Source organism: Labeo rohita, chromosome 7 (genome assembly GCF_022985175.1).
Source record: "Labeo rohita strain BAU-BD-2019 chromosome 7, IGBB_LRoh.1.0, whole genome shotgun sequence".
Taxonomy (NCBI): Eukaryota; Metazoa; Chordata; class Actinopteri; order Cypriniformes; family Cyprinidae; genus Labeo; species Labeo rohita.
Window position 1 is genome coordinate 29,146,730 of NC_066875.1, and position 22,570 is coordinate 29,169,299.

At 36.5% G+C, this 22,570-nt stretch overlaps 2 protein-coding genes across 6 annotated transcripts in view; both read left to right on the forward strand.

The window, feature by feature from the left end:
• The window catches only part of pias1a (protein inhibitor of activated STAT, 1a), a 42,237-nt gene extending 27,456 nt beyond the window's left edge, over nucleotides 1-14,781 (forward strand). For all 5 annotated transcript variants that reach the window (XM_051115316.1, XM_051115315.1, XM_051115318.1 and 2 more), the window contains 12 exons: nucleotides 3,338-3,422; nucleotides 3,587-3,634; nucleotides 3,724-3,814; nucleotides 4,819-4,953; nucleotides 6,176-6,281; nucleotides 8,379-8,452; nucleotides 9,096-9,256; nucleotides 9,447-9,577; nucleotides 10,661-10,844; nucleotides 10,980-11,119; nucleotides 11,216-11,256; nucleotides 11,937-14,781. In XM_051115316.1, the coding sequence (XP_050971273.1) occupies nucleotides 3,338-3,422; nucleotides 3,587-3,634; nucleotides 3,724-3,814; nucleotides 4,819-4,953; nucleotides 6,176-6,281; nucleotides 8,379-8,452; nucleotides 9,096-9,256; nucleotides 9,447-9,577; nucleotides 10,661-10,844; nucleotides 10,980-11,119; nucleotides 11,216-11,256; nucleotides 11,937-12,230 (1,490 nt within the window). In that variant the 3' untranslated portion in view covers nucleotides 12,231-14,781. The remainder of the gene's footprint in view (nucleotides 1-3,337; nucleotides 3,423-3,586; nucleotides 3,635-3,723; nucleotides 3,815-4,818; nucleotides 4,954-6,175; nucleotides 6,282-8,378; nucleotides 8,453-9,095; nucleotides 9,257-9,446; nucleotides 9,578-10,660; nucleotides 10,845-10,979; nucleotides 11,120-11,215; nucleotides 11,257-11,936) is intronic.
• Nucleotides 14,782-17,166: 2,385 nt separating this feature from the next.
• rxfp3.3a1 (relaxin family peptide receptor 3.3a1) lies at nucleotides 17,167-21,308 on the forward strand. The gene has a single exon (XM_051114026.1). The coding sequence runs from the start codon at nucleotides 17,310-17,312 to the stop codon at nucleotides 18,327-18,329; it is 1,020 nt and encodes a 339-aa protein (XP_050969983.1). The 5' UTR covers nucleotides 17,167-17,309; the 3' UTR covers nucleotides 18,330-21,308.
• Nucleotides 21,309-22,570: the final 1,262 nt, after the last annotated feature.

Here is a 22,570-nt window from a genome sequence, read left to right on the forward strand (position 1 = left end):
AGGGGTGTCATGATATCAGATTTTCACTACACAATTATTGTGGCCAGTGGAATTCAAAATAACAGTGTTATCGTAAATCCATAACAATTTTGGAACAGCAAGTACCAAACAAAAATGTTATCAGTCAAATTCATCTATGACTTTGTTTGTTTTGTGTTTAAGTTTTTTTGGACAATAAATCACACTGAAAAAAACAAGTGTAGCAAGACAGAAGACAGTTTGCAACCACCTTCAATCAGCAGCCAGTGAGCTTGCTGCTCAACATTCAAATGCTTGGCCTTCTCCTTCCCCAGCTTCAACAATGGTTTGACACAAAATATTGACATTTTGGACACAGTTTTGACAGGTTCACCAGCTGTTTTGACAATAATGACTGTATGTTGAGTTATTTTTAGGGAACAGTAAATATACACTGCTATACAAGCTGCACATTGACTACTCTAAAATATATCCAAGTTTAATTTCTATAGTATTGTCCCTTGACAAGATATACTAAAATGATTGCTGAAATGAGATTTTATGAGATACTGTATATGTGCAGGGTTTTTACATGCTTATAGCAGCATGTCTGTGGTGTATTGGCATTAGCAAGTCTTGGTACTTGCTCTGCCGCAGCAGCGTAGCAGATCTATTTCGCCAAGACCAAAAACATGAACACTGCCATGTTTATTACTATATTAATCTTTCCGAGAGTTGTCATGATAGAACTGTATAACAAGCACATACTGATGATCAGCAGTTCCTACTGATAGGAGTTTCTTTTATGGAAGCCTAAAAAGCTTCCACACTGGCAAGCTACATTTTTTTTGGATGTAGAGTTTCTCACTTTTGTCCGTCATCTCTAATGACATGACTTTGCGCAGTAGTAGCTACACACTTTGTCATTGTTGTCTTCTTTTTTTGATTTAATGAAGGTTAAAATGCCACACCACCAACACAACTTTTTTTATTTACAGTATTATTGTATGTTTAGCAGGGTCGAAATTAATGAGGGCTTGTGGCAAAAATGCCACCAAAAGATGCCCCAGCACAAATAAACCATGTATTACGGACGTCGCGATTAAAATGAAATGTAAAAATGAATGAAAAGTGTCAATTCGCAGAATGACTTGCTTTTACGCACAGTTTTGTACAGTGTTGAGCCTTATAACCAATCAAATGCATTTCTGTTGAACTTTGGAATGCATTGACCAATCAGATGTGCTTAGATTAGTCAGCACTAAAAATGAGAGCTGTGTTGAGTGTGCACACTTGTGAATTCCCTCATCATAAACAACAGTGCAGATACAACGTAAATAAAAGCAAATAAAAATTTGTAGCTTCAGTGATTATAATGGGAGTTTTTTGCATAACTCGCACTAGACTACATTCACATCATGGACCAAAATGTTTGTCTGTGAAGCCAGTATGTGACGTGCCCAAAACGCAAATACAAAACAAATACATTTTATATTGTTTTCTATATTGATATTAATAATCATTATTACGATATAGAGTAATAATCTACAGTAATGATTTTTGTCTTAATTTTTCAGCTTTGTGATTTAGATTTTAAACAGTCTATTGCTATTGATAACAGTTTAAAAAATTGAAGTAATTGGGTGAATAAAAATTGCCCTCATGAATGTAAAAAGAAGCCCCAGGAAATCAGTTCCAGGGGGGCAAATATTGTCCCTTAGTTCACTAAGAGAAGTTCACTTCCAGAACAAAAATGTCTGTCATCTGAGATCTTCATATCTTTCTTTCTTCATTCGTAAAGAAATTATGTTTTTTGAGGCAAACATTTCAGGATTTTTATCCATATAGTGGACTTCAATGGTGCCCACGAGTTTGATCTTCCAAAATGCAGTTTAAATGCTGCTTCAAAGGGCTCTAAATGATCCCAGTTGAGGAAGAAAGGTCTTATCTAGCAAAACAATCTGTTATTTTAAAAAAAAATACAGCGATGTAGGACGATTTTGAAGTTGGAGGAGAAAATGGGATGGGAGTTTTTCAACATACCCTAACTGACATGAACTGGAATACACAGAGTTTACACAGAGCTAGACAAGACGAGCTTTTGAGGTTAAAAAGTATATAAATTTTACATCTTGTTTCACTAGATAAGACCCTTCTTCCTCGGCTGGGATCATTTAGGACCCTTGAAGTTGCATTTAAACTACATTTTGGAAGTTCAAACTCACAGGCACCATAGAAGTCCACTATATTGAGAACATTGCTGAATTTTTTTTTTTCTCAAAAAACACAATTTCTTTTACGACTGACGAAAGAAAGACATGAACATCTTGAATTACAAGGGGGTAAATAAATTATCTGTAAATATTTGTTCTGGAAGTGAACTTCTCCTTTAATGGAAAAGTTCATTTCTGACCCTGTAGTGTAGTGTTAACATAATATCAATATTTATTTTTTTAAATATCAAGTTTTTTTGTCAAGGTTACCAGTGTATTGCGACCCTCCTAGTTTCAAAACATTATTTTAAGCTAAAATACAATCAGTCATGTAAAATGAATGAAAAAGTAGAACAAAACTAAACTAAAAACGTTGGAACAACAGTAAATAAAATCAACTTGCTTGCTGTTTTGTCTTTATCACAAAGATGCAGATCTGTGATTTGCAGTCTGTTATTATGGCATTCTTTTTGTTACTGAGTCTAATTAACAGCACAGTCTCTGAAGACTTGCATGACTTGTTGCAGCCTGAATCTGGTAGCGCAACAACAAATGTTTCCAATCAATAACAATCCTCACATAATCTGTAGTTAATTTTCAAACATGAACTCTGTCATAGCAACCATTACATGTAACCATAATGGTTTCTGACACATTGTTTATCTTGTCCTTGAACCTTTGGAAAAAACGGCTTGACTCTCTCCCTTCGATGACAATGGGAATGAACTGAGTGGGAATGATATGAGAACTCCTAGAAAAAAGTTTGTTTTGAAGGAATATTGATGTTATTTAAGCTGGACAGGGATCAGAGTTGGGGGGGAGAAAGACTGTAACATTACTCTTCGAGCTTTGATTGTAGCCTCCTCCTCACATATGGGCGGAATTATGCGGATAAGAATCTTGCTTTGCTATTGAGAATGAAACATTAAAAAGACTTTATCTAAATAATGAGGATTGGTTGAAATACTTAGCATATTTAAACTCGTTCAGAGATTTTTCTGAGCCCACAAACCTTATATAAAATTTTCGCTCAGCTCAAAGTCATTTGCAGTTTTCTTGGGTTTTGTTCACAGTAAGCATTAAGTGTGAAGTATGAAAATTGCGCTTTTTTGTAAGGTTGTTTCAGGGTATTTATTTTTCTTCTCTGGATCTTCTTCTCTCTGCAGCTTCAGATAACAGCCAGAGGTTTCAGGAAACGTGTTTTGCATTTGCATTGACGCCACAGCAGGTCCAACAAGTCAGCAGCTCAATGTAAGTCAGTTAATTCATAATATTTCCTTCAGAAATTCTATAATGATGTTACAAACAAAATACTAAAATAAGAAGAGAAGTTTCTATAAAGCACTGACTGTGTGATGGTATGTTGAATTCAAATGAATCTAGAATGAATAGTTTTCAACTTTCTCTTTTTATAGGGACATATCGGGGACCAAATGTGACTTTACAGTACAAGTACAGTTACGGTAAGCTATTTGCATTCTAATACACTGAAATGTTTTGCATAAATATGATACTGTATAAAACTTCTGACTGCTGTTTTCTGCTTAATCAGGTTTTGTCTATCAGAGACAAGCTGCCCTCAGGAGGACCACTTCCCCCCTAATCTTTGTGTTAAAGTCAACGGGAAACCGTGTAATCTCCCAGTAAGTCAAAATATACAGTCCATTTTTCCATCTATTCGTCATTCTAAACTCTGCATTAAATTTCATTTTCACAATGCTGTTAGGTCATAACATGTTTTTTTTTTATTATTATTTTAATATGTTCCTTGAACTTTACTTATAATGTTAATAAAGTTTTTCTTCTCAGAAAAAAAAAACAAACAAACAAAAAAACAAATAAATATGTGGAAAAATAATTATTTTCAACCCTCATTCTGACCCTTTGTCTAAAATGACCTGTTTTAAGGGGCAGGGCCTGTAAGGCTTGTCAGGAATCAGCCACCGTTATGATCGGCTCAATGCATAAGTAACAGTATCAATGCCCAAATCACTCGCTATTGCATGTTTTGACAACATGATAAAAAAATAGGTCTTTTCCAGACGAAGCATTATGAAATCATTTACGTACCGTTTGTGATGCAGCTGCACTTAGATCTAATACCTCTTCATCTTTCAACAAATGTTTGTTTGTGAACTCTCCATGACACTGTGCCTCGTTTCTAAAACAAAATGCTCCGATCAATCCTTAAACACGCTCCGGGATGCCATTAAAAATAAATTATATTCCCAGCGTAAAGAATAAATCTATTCTTCTGATATTTGTACAAAGACGTGAAAGAGCTGTTTAAACAAATGCGAACGTTCTTTCCCTCCATTTGTCCTATTGACGACAAACTCAAGAACATGAATTTTGTCAGAAAGCGAAAGTGCATCTGTATACTCTATCCAGCTTAAACAAGATAACGGCAGTGATTGTAATTTCTGTTTGCTTTTGACCCGAATTTGTGCCCGGGTAACGTCAACTTGCACCTTAGATCCAAACGAGCCATTTTTGGCGCTTGATTAAATTCTTTGTTTATAATGAAGAGGACATTTTAGCTATCAAGCTTGCCAAAAGATCAAGGCAAATTTGATTTCTCATGTCATCACCGCTGTAAATATTTTTAAATGAGTTCTTTATTTGTTGTGTTCCTTTTGTTCACCAGGGATATCTGCCTCCTACCAAAAATGGCGTGGAACCAAAGAGGCCCAGCAGACCTATCAACATTACCTCACTGGTCAGACTGTCCACAACTGTCCCCAACACCATCGTAGTGTCCTGGACCTCAGAAATTGGACGGGTAAGTTAATAATAATCCCTCCCTTTCCCAATTTGTGAAAACAAGTACTGCAACATTTGTTTGAAAATTGTTTTTATGGGAAAAGATGGAAAGTAATTTTTGGTCTAATAAGACAAATCAAGCAAGCCATTACAGGAGCTCTTGTTGAAATCAAAATATATTTTTAGCACTCCATATAAGTCTTGCAGCCATTTACAGTCACATGTTGGCCAATTATAGCATTGGCATTATACAGTTTGTGTAAAAAGGTCATCTTGTATGTAGTATTTTAGTATTTTATCAGAGTGATGTTTGAGGCACGGCTAAAAAAAAAAAAAAAAATAATGAATAAAAAATAAAAAATAAAATAAAAAGCACTGTTGCCGATGCTCTTATTTCAGCCATTTTTCAGAGTATTAATGGATATGACGTCAAACTGAAACAAATAACTTGTATATTAGTCATTGAAATCCCTGCGGTTTTATACATTATCTGAAATAATTTGTGATCTGTGTGAATGCTCATTTACCTTTGATATGTTCTGGAAATGCATTTGTGATGGATGAATGCTCTTGTCCATTAGCAGTTAATGCATGTTAAGAAAAAGAATCTTTTTTACTTTGTGTTTACTTTACGACTACTGCAGGCAGACAGGAGTTCATTACTTCATCCACAGATCCCCGTATCTTATAAGCTGACATATTCATCTTCTTGCGCATAAAACATCACTGCACCTCCATATAATATTCAGCTTCATGAATGATGTCATTTCTTATCGTATAACTTGCCTCGGCAAGCAATGAGCAATCCTGGCGCTCTCTGTGGTAGATTCCTTAAATTTTTCACTCTTGCTCAGGAGTCGTGAAAATTACATGAGCTGTACCTTCTCACTGAATCTTAAGGGCTCTTTATTATAGAACCTGTTCATATGGCACTGATAAAATGATGATGTAAGAACTGACCTGAAAATATAAATAAATGATGCCTAGAAGAAGCTTCCTCTCTGCAGTAGGTTTTCGCACTCTGTTATATTCTAGCATTAGTGTTGCATCGTCTCGCTGTTATGTTACGGTTAATAAGTTATTCCATGAATTATTACCTATTTCGCATGTTAACTTACACTAAAATATATATAGGCTTCCAACTCTTTTTATGAAGATGTTACTATGTTATGAAATGTTGCTTTGAAGTACGGGATGCCACTGTTTCTAGTAATGTATCGATTGTTGGATTGTTTTCTCAGAGTTACTCTATGGCGGTGTACCTGGTCAAACAGCTGTCATCTACAATGCTACTGCAGAGGCTACGGGCTAAAGGCATCAGAAATCCAGATCACTCCAGAGCACTCAGTAAGCATGCACATTCTCTATAAAAATAGAACTGTTCTGTTTTTGTCCTACAACCCGGAGAAATTTTTGAGCTGTGGGTTTTTACAGGAATTTACACATTTGATTTACACTACTGTTATTTCCTGTTAAAGAACTTTTATGCAGCAAGGATGCACTAAATTAAAAGTTAAGTAAAGACTTTGTTGCCAATGTGAATTTTCTGAATTTTGAAACCTCTGTGTTTGAACAAATGAGGACTTCAGTGACTGAACTGCTTTTGAATTAGTTTTAATTTAGCTTTCTTTTTAGTTTGTCTGATATCTAATCTAAAGATGGCACTGAAGATGGAGTTTTATATTAATGCTAGTTTAATTCAGACAGAAATAGTCTCTCTGTCCTCTTGTTCCTTCCTCAGGGCAAAGATAAACTATATTGTGAGCTAATCGTTTGTTGGCGGCTTATTTTATCCAATTTAAAACCTTAAAAATTGTGCTCTGTAGGCTGCAGTCAATAGTCATTTTCTTAAACCTATCAAGACTAAGTAGTGCTTGATTGTGTTATGTATACCAGAATCTTTTATTCTGTAAAACATAGTGTGAAGTTGAGTTCATGATGAATTGATGTAATCGCCGACAGAAATGCGACATCCAAGTTCTGCTTTACACAGATTGCTCTTTGTTCTTGTCTGCCCTTCAAACTTTCCATGATACTTTCAGATTTTATGTAGCAACCTATAAACCGTCTAAAGAAGCTTGTTAATTTTAAAAGAACGCCCTGATGCCCCGTTGTAAACAAGCTACAGCACACCAGCCTGAGGCAGCTCAACCAAATTCTGAAGCGCTAATATTTATTCACATGATTTGAGAAATACAAACAACTGTTTTAGAAATATTTAAAAGTGTAATGGTGGTGGCTGTTAAAGATTATAACTGTGAATATCATATTTGTCCAATGATAACCCTTTTTTTTTTTTAAATACACAATACCGTTCAAAAGTTTGTGACTGCTAAGAAGTCTCTTATGCTTATCAAGGCTGCATTTACAGTTGAGGTCAAACATTTACATACACCTTGCGAAATCTGCAAAATGTTAATTATTGTACCAAAATAAGAGGAATCAACAAAATGCATGTTATTTTCTTTTATTTAGTGCCGACCTGAAAAAGATATTTCACATAAATGACATTTACATATAGTCCACAAGAGAAAATAATAGTTGAATTTATAAAAAATGACCCCGTTCAAAAGTTTACATACCCTTGATTCTTAACACTGTGTTGTTACCTGTATGATCCGCAGCTGTTTTTTTTTTGTGTGATAGTTGATAGTTGTTCATGAGTCTCTTGTTTGTCCTGAACAGTTAAACTGCCCGCTGTTCTTCAGAAAAATCCTTCAGGTCCCACAAATTCTTTGGTTTTTCAGCATTTTTGATTTTGAGATCCATCTTTTTACACTGAGGACAACTGAGGAACTCATGTCAACTATTACAGAAAGGTCAAACGCTAGATACAGATAGAAACATGATGCATTAAGAGACAGGGGTGTGAACTTTTTGAATTTGAAGATCAGGGTAAATTTAACTTCTGGGAAACATGTAAGTATCTTCTGTAGCTTCTGAAGGGCAGTACTAAATGGAAAAAAAATATGATATTTAGGAATAAGAAAATAAGAAAAATGTACACATCTTCATTCTGTTCAAAAGTTTACCCCCCCCAGTTTTTCAGTCTTCAATTTCACATGATTCTTCACAAATCATTAATGTTAAAAACAATTATGCTTGTGCTCCTTAATATTTTAAGGAAATTGTGATGCATTTCAGCATTCTTTGATGAATTTGAAGTAATTTCAGAATGAAAAACTTATTTAACATTGTAAATATTGTAAATGTGACTTTATATCAAATGAATGTATCCATACTGAATAAAAATGTTCATTGTATTCAAAAAGGAAGTCCTTTAGCCTTTAGTCGTTTATTACTGCTAGGTTAAATGTGACTATATTGTTCTTTCACTCCTCTAGTTATATTAATAACTCCAAGTCATTTATTAATAGCAATGCAGCTGTAAAGATCTCTGTCTGTTTTCAGCTGCTAATGTGTGCTTTTTCTTATGTTCTGCAGTCAAGGAAAAGTTAACGGCAGACCCTGACAGTGAAATAGCAACCACCAGCCTAAGAGTTTCATTATTATGTCCGGTAAGCATCTGATAAGTCTGATCACTCAGTCCCACACACACACACACACACAGATTCATATTTCTAGATCTATTTTTGGTCTTCATGTTAGTTTAACCCCAGGGACCAGCTGCAACAAACCTCTTAAGCTAAGAAAATCCTTAATTACAATTCTAAACAGATTATCACTAGGGTTTTTTTTTTTTCACTTGACAGATTTGTTCCAACCAGCTATTGGACCTTACAAAGACTTTATGAGAACCAGAGCTTCATAATATGTTATTGTTAAGATTCTAGTGTTTCAAAGTAGTTCACACAAAGCAAATACTGATGTTTTTTATTTTAAACTAAAAATGAAATCAGATTCAGAGCATTTTATATATTATGACTCATAAATCTGTCTAAAACAGTTAGGCTGTTTAATGTCAGTTGCATGCTGCCATGATTGTATAAGTTTTTGTTCATGTTTCTTTTCTTGTAATTTTCATTCTTTGGTCTGTCTCCAAACCTGCATCTGTGTATGTATGCATGTGTGTGTGTGTGTGTGTGTGTGTGTGTGTGTGTGTGTGTGAGAGTGTGAGAGAGAGTTTGCCTGGATGTTTTCCATGTGGGATGTGTGTGTTAATTTCTTCATGATTGTCTGTGCTTTTGCTTGTGTTACCAGCTGGGAAAGATGCGGCTAATGATTCCGTGTCGGGCGTTGACGTGTTCGCACCTGCAGTGTTTCGATGCTACGCTCTACATCCAGATGAATGAAAAGAAGCCCACATGGGTGTGTCCTGTATGTGACAAAAAAGCACCCTATGAACATCTCATCATTGACGGGTATGCAGAACAATACAGAATTTGTCACGCTGTTGTTTTTGAAATATAATTTTGATTTTGCATGAAGTTTTCCAGCTGTTTTCCAGAGAGTAGGTGATCCCTAAAATCACATTCTCATCTCTAATCCCTCCTTTCTGTCTTTTTCTCTCCTTTTCTCCATTTTCCTATGCATTTCTCTGTCCATCCATAGGTTGTTTATGGAGATTCTGAACAGCTGTTTAGATTGTGATGAAATCCAATTTAAAGAAGATGGCAGCTGGGCCCCCATGAGGTCGAAAAAGGAAGTGCAGGAGGTGTCGGCTTCATACAATGGCATTGATGGTCAGTCCCAGTTACTCCTGATCATCTCCTCATATTGTTGAGGAACTGCTCAACAAAAAATTGTTGTAACCTTTCATGTAAAGCCATACTTAACACAATAATTGACTGGGCTCCTCTGAATATACATGACTGTACAAAAGTTTGTTTTTGTGTTTTTCTGTAAAAGAACACCTTTATTTAGCAAGAATGCAAATAAAATGCCGTTCTTTTTAATTTTCTATTTACCAACGAGTCCTGAAAAAAAATACTAACATATTAAAGGAGAAGTTCACTTCCAGAACAAAAATTTACAGATAATTTACTCATCCCCTTATCATCCAAGATGTTCATGTCTTTCTTCAGTCGTAAAAAAATTTTCAGGATTTCTCTCCATATAGTGGACTTCTATGGTGCCCCCGAATTTTAAACTTCCAAAATGCAGTTTAAATACAGCTTCAAAGGCTCTAAATGATCCCAGTCGAGGAAGAAGGGTCTTATGTAGCAAAATGATTATTTTCTAAAAATAATAGGCAATTTATATACTTTTTAACCTCAAATGCTTGTCTTGTCTAGCTCTGCGTGAACTTGTGTGTTAGGGTATGTCGAAAAACTCCCATCTCATTTTCTCCTCCAACTTTAAAATTGTCCTACATCGCTGCAGAAGCACCGACCCAGTGTTTACAAAGTGAACGTGCAAAGAAGATCAAACACCTTTTACAAAAAAAGTAAAACAGCGATGTAGGACGATTTTGAAGTTCAAACCACAGAAGTCATCTATATGAAGAAATCCTGAAATGTTTTCCTCAAAAAACATAATTTCTTTTCGACTGAGGAAAGAAAGACACAAACATCTTGGATGACAAGAGGGTGAGTAAATTATCTGTAAAATTTTCGTTCTGGAAGTGAACTCCTTTAAGCAGCTTTCATAGCAGCTTTTCATTTTAATGAGAAGATATGTTTCTTGATCTGGTAGATAGTGGCAATTGATGAATATGAGAAATAATGAGAAATGCCGTCATACCTTGCCATGCACGTGCTTATACTGAACATACACCCTGAAAAGATCTTTTTTTAACAATCTGCTGTGTATGTGTGTGTAATCAGGTGGATGTCGTACGACAGTGTTGGAGAACTCTCAAACAAACGGCAACAGTGGAGGCAACAGCAAAAAAGTGGAAGTGATTGATTTGACTCTTGACAGCTCATCTGAAGAAGAGGAAGATGAAGAACCCCCTCAGAAGAAAAGCTGCACCTCGCTATCTAGCATCTCTCCTCAGATGGATAATGGGTATATTTTAGTATCATTTCAGTGAAACCGTTTTGTTTTTTTTTTCAGCTTTTTAAATATGCACAAATAACATTCTACGTGTGGGTTTTGCTAAATGTTTTACTCAAGCAAGCTTGTTTGTTGGCATGTTCGTAGGGTACTAAATCTCCACAGACAAGCGTCTCCTGTGAGTCGAACTCCCAGCATGCCTCAGGTGGATACCAATTACATTCCCCCACCTCCTCCCCTCATTCAGGACTACCGCCACTACTACTCTACACCCACTGACCTGTCAGGTACAGCACCCAAACATCATTAGGAGCCTGTTCAATGTAGAAAATTTGCTCATTTAAGCTTCAATGTGCTGATTTTTTCTCTGTTACCTCTTACAGATCTCAACTTTTTTCCTTTTTTACAAGGAGAGAATCATCAGGTAACACAATCTAATTTCTTGGTCCGCTCTGATTAATAAAGGGGACATCGGATGCAAAATTTAGTTTTACGTGGTGTTTGCATATAAATGTGTCTTAGCAGTGTGTGGACGCAAGCACCCTACTATGATAAAAGTCCATTCACTATTTTTTTCATTTAATTCCCTAAAAACCTAAACACTCTCAATTATCAAGCTGTTTTGATTTTCTAAGCAGTATGACATCATAATGCTCAGGCCCCGCCTATGACCACTGATGGACTGTCCGTATTAGCATATTTCCGCTCTCAGCCAGTTGCACACTGTCCGCAATTTTGTCCGCACTCGAGCAGCTGTAGTGACAACGTCTCGTAGTATGTTAAAGTGAACACAAGAGTTCATTTTCTCCAAGGATGCAGTGGATTCGTTCTGCTTTTGATAGTAATGTGCCCCCAAATACACAAAAAACAGGAGGGGCGGAGTGAGCAGTAGCTCATTATCATTTAAAGAGACATGCACAGAAACAGCTTGCTGTGAACAGAGCTGTTTTTGACAAGGTAAAAATGGTGTTTTAACCAAAGTATGTTTCATAAAGACTCAAACCAACTTGTGGAAAATGGACATCCGATGTCCCTTTTAAAGTCAATGTATCTACTCTAGCAACCACTTTCTCTTTGCCTGACTGTTTTTTCCCGTCTCTCCAGCACTACAACATGGTGATGGCCGCAGCTGCATCAGCATCCGAAGATCACGACCTCCTCCTGAGTCGTTTTCTCCCGTACGGCTCGTCTCAGCTCTTCCTGGACCCTCCTTCTACCCCCGTAAGCAACAACCTCCCTCCCATTAACGTCAACGGCAGCAGCACCGGCAGTAGCCTGGTGTCCTCCAGCAGCCTTCGGGAAAGCCTCGGACATCCGCCCGCCCCACGTCCCACCTCCGAATCGGCCCCCACATCTGCCATCTACGGTCCCATCCCAGACGTCATCTCGTTAGACTGACCCAGGACCGAACCCTCGCACAGGAAACTGACTGAAGAGACTTCCAAACATTGGGAAGAAAACAGGACATAGTACAGGATGACTGAAGGGTGTTTTTCTAAACGATGAGAATCGTTGCCGTGTACAGAGAACAAATATATTTTTTGTTTTACTTTTGTATATACCTATCTATCTAGCTATCTAATGTATATGTAAACTTGAAAGTTTTTCTCCCCCTGGCTTGCTAAAATTACATTGGGTTTTATCTCCTGGGAAACTGACACTCTTTTTCCTTCACAGCTTCGTCTCAACCCCATTAACATAAGATGAACACTTTTTATACCCTTTACCCGTCGTATTCCGTAATCGTCTATATTTTGTCTGATTCCACAGGGCACAATGGCTGCGATCGGACCGTTTGCTGGACTCTTTTTTTTTTTCTCTTCCCAGCAAAACTCGTCTTTGCCAATTCATACCATTTCCCCTAAACATGCACGATTATTTTATATAATGCTTTTAAGGGATAGTTCACCCAAAAATGAACATTATGTCATCATTTACACATCCTCATGTTGTATAGAAGAACATATTTTTAGTGTTTTTTCACCTCCCATATAATAAAAGTCAGCGGGGTCCAGTGTTGTTTTAGACCCCATTAAAACCCCGTTAAAACAATGTCATACAGAAGAAGTTCAGCATCATAATGATGTCTAAATCTTTATTTTTTGATGAACTCTCCCTTTATTTTAGTGGGCCGTTAAGAAGCATTCCTTCACATTCAGGTTAACAACTGGAAGTAATAGCATTGTTACAGATTGCCAATGTCTGACCTCATGATTCTTATGTGAAATGTACTTCATGACTGTTTTTAAAAAAAATGTAAGTCTAACAGTTTTGCATCCATATTTTTCTTGCTCAATGCCAAAAGAACACTGTTTAGTGTTGAAGTTTCTAGAGTGAGAGCTTGTGAGTTCAGTGAACTTAAATGTACACCTTGTGTGGGAAGTAAGGATTTACTCTCTTTTTTTTTTTTTTTTGTAGCGACCATGCTTGATTGTTCATCCGTTCTTTCTTCTTTCTTTCCATCCCTCTATTCTTGAATTTTTCAGAAGGAATGATATGTAGGGAGGTTCAGCAGTGGAGTAGATGTTTGTTTCGACCTCATACGGTGACTGAGGTCTCTGTTCAGTTGTTGTCTGTTAGGTCATCTGTGTTTGGTACTGTGCAGGAAACCTAAAGCCACTCATCATTTCGTCTGTTTGGTCACGTGTGCCTTGTGTGAGTGTGTTTTGCGTGTGAAAGACTGGACTGTTATTTCTTGTACTTCAGTTAGCCTAAACTAAGATGTTTTTCAAGTTGACTGTCAGATATGGAGCTTTTATCTACAGACTTGGTGTTAGTAAACAAATAATCCTATTGACTAACCACATTTGGATCTCCTTTCAAGTGCTGTTTGGGATTAGCACAGGAAGTTAAACTAAATTTAAGAAAATAGAAGATTGGAAAGAGTTTAGGATGTGTTAAAATCTTTTTTGTGTGTGTGCTTAAACAGGCTGCGTGTATGTGTGTGTGTTTGCTGGTGTGGCTCTCTCAGTGTGTTGACCAGACCTCCTTTCAAAGCCTAATTGGGTTTGGGACTGAGGTAATTGCGTGTGACAGAATCTAGCGATCGCGTTTTGTGTTTTTTGATAGACTGATGAGTCTCTGTTTCCTTTGACCTCTAAACCTCCTTTTAGCCTACATTTCTTATGAAAGTATTAGATGTTTATCAGTTGATTTGTTTCTTGGCTCTGAGATTGGTTTGAAATGTAATTGGTTAAGTAATTAAGATAAAAATGACAGACAAAAATGCATATGCTGGTATTGCAAAATCTTTAATACCAAATTGAGTACTTGTTAGATCTCTAGCAGTGTTAATGATTGAGTCTTTATTTTAACAAGTAAATCTGAACAGTTCTTGTCGTTTTATTCAGTGTGTCTGTCTTATAACATTATGTATTTGACAAGATGTTACCAGGGATATACAAGCAAGGTTCAATGACAATAGAGTTTTTCATTCATTTGTTGATTTTTGTTATGACTGACAAAGGGATAAGTGTGTGTGTGTGTGTGTGTGTGTGAATGTGTGTATGCAAGCGTGTGTGCATGTTTTTGTTCTTGATGTAAGGCAAACATTGTGCAAACTTGGATGTTCCAGTGACGTGCATTTATGTGTTAAAGTTGGATCCGCAACTTCACAACAAACTAATTTATATATTTTAGATGCAGAACTGTGTTATGAGTGGACTTGGTGTCAAAGTCCAAGGTTATTTTATTTTCCATTTCAGTAAGCTGACATCTATGCTCACTGCCTTAAATTTCATCCACTCTGTGTCTGTGGCATGTTTTATGAAAAGAAAAAAGAAGATTTTTAAGATGTGGAAGACATATTGTACAGTAGACCAATGTCAGTTTGTATAAAGTACTAAGTGACAAAAAATATTTATTACATGCATTGAAAGAAATTGTTTACCTATTGAATGTTACATGTTTATGTAGAGACATTTAGATGTAATAAAATGCATTGAGTTAACTGTGGCTTTTGTCTTGATGAAAAAAAAACAAGCTGATGAGTATCTACCCTTTTTCTTTAACGCGGAAGTCTATGGGTGAAACTTCCGGGTTCATTAGCAGCTATAGGGAAATAATGAGAAGAATAACAATGTGCAGTAAACGGTAAAACTGTTTACACTACAAACCAGTGTGCTCATAATTAAGATAATACATTAACAAAATATGTGACCCTGGACCACAAAACCAGTCTTAAGTCGCTGGGGTATATTTGTAGCAATAGCCAAAAACACACTGTATGGGTCAAAATTATTGATTTTCTTTTATGCCAAAAATCATTAGGAAATTAAGTAAAAATCATGTTCCATGAAGATATTTTGTAAAATTCCTACTGTAAATATATCAAAACGTAATTTTTCATTAGTAATATGCATTATTAAGAACTTCATTTGGACAACTTTAAAGGCGATTTTCTCAATATTTTGATTTTTTTGCACCATCAGATTCCAGATGCTCATATAGCTGCATCTCGGCCAAATAAAAAAGTTTTCAATGGAAAACTTGTTTATTCAGCTTTTAGATGATGTATAAATCTCAATTTCAAAAAAATGGACCCTTATGACTGGTTTTGTGGTCCAGGGCCACAAATGGTAAGACATGTCGATTTGCAATATCAAACAGCAAAACGAGCTTTGTACAGCTAAAAATAGCTGGATGTGAATGAGACTGGAAGCCAGACCCATAAAATGTACAAATGGCCACGCCCACTCTTAATGAAAAGAAAAGGTGAATAAGATTTGATATTTCTTATAGTAAGAATTTAGACTTTACATTCCTTTACTATTGTTCTGAATAGCTCAGCTGTTTTACCTTCCTGTAAATTGCACTATAAGATGGACATAACCCATTTGAGTTGAATGGCGTACTGCTCAGTTATAAAGGTCAGACAAGCTTGAATCAATCTGTGGAAAGGTGAGGATTCTAAATTGAGAGCTATAGGTGCCAGTTCATATTTCAGAAATAATCACAGCCACTGTATCTGGGGCAACAAGCTTTAACCCATTTTCAACTCACACAGGCAAGACAAATGTTTTATTTTTTTAAATATATGTGACCCTGGACCACAAAACCAGTCTTAAGTAGCACGGGTATATTTGTAGCAATAGCCAAAAATACATTGAATGGGTCAAAATTATCCATTTTTCTTTTATGCCAAAAATCACTCGGATATTAAGTCAAGATCATGTTCCATGAAGATATTTTGTAAATAACCTACCGTATATATATCAAAACTCAATTTTTAATTAGTAATATGCAATGCTAAGAACTTCATTTGGACAACTTTAAAGGAATTTTTTCATTATTTTGATTTTTTTGCACTCTCGGATTCCAATTTCGATAGTTTTATCTCAGCCAAATATTGTCCTATCCTAATGTCGTTCCAAACCTGTACGACCTTCGTTCATCTTCAAAACACATATTAAGATATTTTTGATGAAATCCGAGAGCCTCCTCATAGACAGCAAAGGACCTACAATGGTCAAGGCCCAGAAAGGACCTCGTTAAAATAGTCCATGTGACATCAGTGGTTCTGAAGCGACGAGAATACCCTTTTGTGTAAAGAAAACAAAAAATAATGACTTTATCCAACGATTTCTTCTCTCGAATCTTGAACGAAGGTCTTACGCTTGGAACGACATGAGGGTGAGTCCCTTTAACATCTAAAATATTTTAATTAAAATAAGTAGATAGATTTCTATGATTCCTCCGAATGTCTCTATAATAATAATAATGTTCCTGCGACATCTGTCATGTTAGAAACTTTAAGTATCTGGCTGTATTAACCAAAGCCTTGACTGGTAAAGAAATACTGGTGTATATTTACAAGTGAACAGCAGATGGCAGTGAAAACTTACCAAGATGACGAGATCCACCTGCTCTCTTAAACATCTCTATTATTGCCTTAAACAAATACCTGTAAGTAGCCTAATGACTCTATTCACAGCTATTTAGTCATGATTCTACCTTTGATGTTATTTCCATTTAATGCCTAGATTTAAATGTATGTGCTATAGGTAAAATCGATCGTTTAGGACTGTAGATCAAGTTTAATAATTTTGACATAACTCATTTTGTGATATTATATATAATACTTGCATAACAAAAGATTAATATTAACTGGAAAGCTATTAAACTTTACTCTTAACGTACGTTGTTTTATAATGCAACGAACAAACAATGTACAGCAAACGCAAGCGACTTACCGAGCCTATATGTTTATTTGTCGTCGTCCTGTCAATCAAACACGAAGGCGAATCGCTGCTCTCGATGGGCGGGGACATTTAAAAAGCGCCCGACATAAATTCTAGAGCGCACCGCGCTGTGCTCAATAGTGTAAGAACCTTGATCTTGTCTGTATGTCTGTAAAAGATGAGTGATGTTTGGCTAGTTATCAGTTAAAAAGCCTAGAATCTGTTAATCAATAGCTCTGCTAATTATAGACAAGTACATATGAATCAATAAGTGTATGTAAGTAAATTATTTGTAGTTATGGGCAACTCTGAAGTTATGAAATCGCTGGATATAATGGGAGACAGTAATCAGAGTGGTGTAATTAACAGATCAATCAGTGATCGTGAACGCTTTAAAAGCCTGGAAGACATTGATGTGACCGCCGATGGGAGTCCGGTGTTGAGGTGCATGATCTCCATCACCTACTCGGTGGTTTGCGTCGTGGGTCTGATTGGGAACCTGTTGGTGTTTTTCTTTATTCGCGTGAGACAAGAGAGACGCACGTCTAAAATCAACTTTTTTATCCTCAACTTGGCCGTGACGGACTTTCAGTTTGTGCTGACTTTGCCTTTCTGGGCCGTGGACACGGCGTTGGACTTTAGCTGGCCCTTTGGAGACGCCATGTGTAAGATCATCCTATCGGTGACCGTGATGAACATGTACGCGAGCGTCTTCTTCCTGACCGCGATGAGCATCACTCGATACTGGTCAGTGGCGTCAGCTCTGAAGGACCGTAGCAGACAGACCAGCTGCTCCATCAGGTGGGTCAGTGTCGTACTGTGGTCTCTGGCCACCGTAGCCACCGCACCAACATCCATCTTCTCCACAGTCACTAACGTGGCCGGCGAAAAACTTTGTTTATTGCGGTTCCCCGACGGACAGTATTGGTTGGCAGTCTATCATCTCCAGAAAATACTGATCGCTTTTATTCTGCCCATGGCGATAGTGTCTATCAGTTATCTGCTGCTGCTGAGGCTCATCCGACAGCGGAGCATGAAGAACAACTCTAAGCGAAGAACGCAAGTCACAAAGTCCGTCACCATCGTGGTCTTGTCCTTCTTCCTCTGCTGGATGCCCAATCATGCCATAACGTTTTGGGGCGTGCTGGTGAAATTCAATGCTGTGTATTGGGATAAGTCGTACTATATCGTTCATACATATGTGTTTCCGGTGACTGTGTGCCTGGCGCACGCAAACAGCTGTTTAAACCCGCTTATTTACTGTCTTATGCGTAGAGAATTCAGGAAAAAACTGAAGGACCTGTTTCTCCGAGTCTGAGGAGCAAGTGCACGGTCGTCTTAGTCCTGTGGAACAAACGGTATTCCTTGTTAAAAGGGTTATTTTACCCAAATTGTAACTTTCAGTCATTATTTACTCAATGTCATGTTTTTCCAAGTTTGTGTGAGTTTATTTCTTCAGTGGAGCTCAAAAGGGTCAGTTCACAGGTTTGGCACAACATGAGGGTGAGTAAATAAGGATAGAATTGTTATTTTTGGATGAACTGCCAGTATAACAGTATAAGCTTGGTGTACAGTTGTATTGCGTGAAAGTGTTTGTATTACATTGTTGTTCTTGTGAAACATTTTTTTTTTTTTTTAAAAAAGACTAATTGTCAATATAAAATGTTACCTTACTTTTGCGTTAAAAACAACAAAAACGCAGCTAATAGCATAACAGTGCACTGTACTTTAACACTGACTGATTGTCATTCTTCTTCCATGAAATGTTCAAATTAATATAATATTGTGCACTTAAAATCTCAGTTCGAGAGGTAATTGTGTATAGCTTGTTGTTTTTGAATGTTAAATTAAAATCTATTTAAATTAAATCAAAATTTGACTTTAATAAAGACAGAATATATAAGAGACCATGAATGTTTATGAGGATTATGTCTGAGCAAATATAAGGCTTTAGGTCAAAAGTCCAGTTACACAAATGTGTTTCCCTAGCAGTGTTTTTGTGTTAGAACACATTCAAAACAAGATCTTAAATCTTTGTGAATTTCATTCTCTGAAATTAAATTCCAGTATTATCATATTTTGCTCTAGCCATTGGGTAACAAGTAAACCCAATAAAACCACACTGGCCCTGGTAGATTTAAACCTAAAGGCTAAACTGTTTTCAGGAAAAGGGTATTTTGCATAAAAGTCAGACCAGGGCAAGTTAGAAAATTTGTTTGGCTAAAAATTTGGTTCAGTATTGTAGGGTATTATCGTTGACGTTTTTGCTGTTTCAAAAAATTATTTTATGTTGCATAGTTACACGGTTTAAATTTAGCTGAAAAGCATGTATTAAGTTGTTTAATGGCAAGTCCCGTTTTGACAGCTTACCCCAAATTGTGTGACAACATGTCCTGCTATCAGTCAATGAACAGTGAATCGATCTCTATCTCTCTGGGCAATAAGATTTTCAATAGCCTTTCGTAGGTCTAGACCTACAAAAATGTGACATTACAAAATAAACCCACCGTAAGTAATATTAATCACAGAATTTTTTTTTGACACAAGCCCTAGTCTCCCCTTTGTAGCTACATTATATTTTCATCACAAGCCATTTACAATTATTTTTAAAAATTACACATTCTCAGTAACATTAATTATTTTGATGTTTTTACTTGACTTAATAAGGATGCACGACCACACCACCTGGTTGAGCGGAAGCCAGAGTTAAAATTCCAGTCCAATTTTTCAATTCTGCTTTTCTCTCACTCACACAGCCTGAACGACAACACACTCCCTGAGTTTCCCTCTCTCAGTGCTTCCCTATCAGTCTCGTCTCATTCTCAATTAGCATTACTGACAGACACTCCCACAAGCTCCCAGCCAAGATATCACCACCCACCCTGATCAGAGCTTTGTGAATCAAAGCATTCGGGAATATATCAAGCAAAGCTTGGCAGAAATATGTTTCATTTAGTTGGGCAAGGCCGTATCAGTCTCTGTGCACACATCCAAACGTGTTCTTATATCCAGTAGAAATGACAGCTCTGCGGCATGCAGTTAATTACCCAGAAAGGGGCGATCAGGTTCATAACTGATGAGAATGCTTAACGTCTTGTTAAACTGTCCTTGCTTTAAATCACTTACATAGTAAGGTAATGATGGTCATTTGCAGGCAATTTGGAAGATTTGAATGACAGTACACCTGCTGCTGTTTACCGTCACACTCACACAGGAGCTTTTTAATGGACACCCAGCACAAAAGTGATGCTCTTGATGATGATCTGTTGGTTATGTTACGTCACACTCCCATGTTTAGTCTGTAGTGGTCAACGGACTGTGAGGAACGGTCTGGGCAGCAGTCAATCTTTTTTTGGATGCAAATATTTTCCCACCAAAGACCAAACCAAGAGTATCCTTTAAAAACAAAGCAGTAGGCACAGTTATGGCTGCTATAACTCGGCTGCTCTCATTTTATGTGTGCACTTAAATGCCATTTGAATGCTATTTGTTTACGTATCTAGAAATAGAAACAAAACCAAGAAAAATTCTGCATGTGTCCTGTTTGTGAACACATTGTTAGTCTTTTCAAAGCAGCCCATGTTTTCACCAGTACCATTATTGCTGCTACTACTATAACAAACTTTCCATGTACTTTGCCTTTTCCATGAGATGCGGTTACATATGTGGAGGTATAAGGTTGACTTGCTGTTAAAGTGATAGTTCACCCAAAAATGAAAATTCTGTCATTAATTACTCACCTGTAGGTCGTTCCAAACCTGTAAGAACTTTGTTCATCTCCAGAAGACAAATTAAGATAATTTTGATGAAATCTGAGAGTTTTCTGACCCTTCGTAGACTGACAATGAATTGTTAAATAAAGTTATTTTTGTCATCAAAAATATCTTAATTTGTGTTCTGAAGATAAATGAAGTTTCTTACGCATTTGGTACAACATTGGGGTGAGTAATTGATAACAGAATTTTCATTTTTGAGTCAACCATTCCTTTAAATGGCTGAGTGTTATGTGGATGCATGTTTATCGGTTTGCCCATGGTTGTTTGTCAATATTCAAAACTCACTTTGGTCTCCTGCTGAGTGTGCTAATATAATCAGATCCCCCACTGTTAACAGGATTTCCTGTGGTATCATGGTTTCCTATTACTGAGAGGGTTAGGAGTTACGTTATACTTGTTACTTCCTAATGCACATCATCAAATCAATGTATTCCCATTATGTTCTAGATAAGAATTTCATCACATTGAAATTTAATTTGTCCCTTTGGATGTGTGTATTCTACCCAACAGCATTTCAGTATATTGTTGTCTGCCCCTGGATGTATTCAGTAGCAATGTAAACCAAAAATTAAAAGTGAATGTACTCTTTTGCATGTATTATAATTGACTTGCTCGTATGTTTGTACAGTTATTTATTACTGTTGTAATTTCTTTCATTATCGTTATAATTAAGCCTTACTGCTTAAACTTTTCAAAAGAAAAGTGGAATCTATTTAATCATGTCTGTATTATTTTTTATCTTTGTAGTGCGGCTTCAAAGTCTGACAATGACTTATAATAAATTCTCTTAAATTTTATAGAATTGCTTGAGCAAGCTTTTTAAAAAAAAAGCCATGTTTTTTGGTGTGATAACCACATCCATTGTGGTCTGTGAAAATAACATCCATTAGGAAATTTTTTCAAACAATTAAAAGACTAATTAAGCTCGGGCTTTATTTGCATAGGCAAATGAAAGATGTGTTTGATGTTTTCAAATGAACACACAATAGATCCTCTCTTACCATCCACAGTGATTTCATAAACCTTATTCAGGGTATTTTATCTTCTCTGAATTGAACCTATATGACCTTGGTAATGCTATTACCAGGTTCAGTCAGTTGAGCTTGCACTAAGTACAACCAGCATTCATATATCATGCTTTTTTTATAAGACTGTCTCAGACAAGAAAAACTTTTAGTGCTTCACTAAAGCTTGTGAACGACCTCTTGATCTCATCCCCGTTCCCTCTCCATTGAGAGATCTCTGGTATTGATCTTATTTCTGATGTCATCATTAAGTAGCGGAACTGTAGCAAACTGAAAAAAGGTGTGGAGTTCACTTTGAAACAATTTTCACTCAGAAATTGCTAGTACATTTCAGTTACGATGAAACTGCGAGTAACACACTGAATTAAACATGAAATTTGGATAGATTGAAATAATTTTCTTGTAAAACAAACCCTCTATAGTCTTTGTTCTATGTACAACTTCAAAAAATAATGTAATAATTTTTCCTCCTTTCTTTACTACAGCTGTGAAATGACATTACACTTTCATCATCCTCCCCTTCTGTTCCTGCATATGCGATCTCAAAAAGTCTGCATCCCCTTTCTGACACCTCAAGCTTAAACTTGACAAGAGTGAAAAATTCTTCCTTCCAGCTAAAACTACCCCACCAAATTTCTCACTACCAGATGAAGGTCGCACAGTTGCCTACAGGAGCGTGGAAATATTGGTGTCATCCTTGATGACAAGCCATTGTTTGTGAAAATCTAGCTCTGTTGATTCATGGTTTAAAATAAAGG

Bases quoted from the DNA above. Each gene is read 5' to 3' on its own strand.
- rxfp3.3a1 (XM_051114026.1), top strand. From the start codon at position 17,310: ATGGGCAACTCTGAAGTTATGAAATCGCTGGATATAATGGGAGACAGT.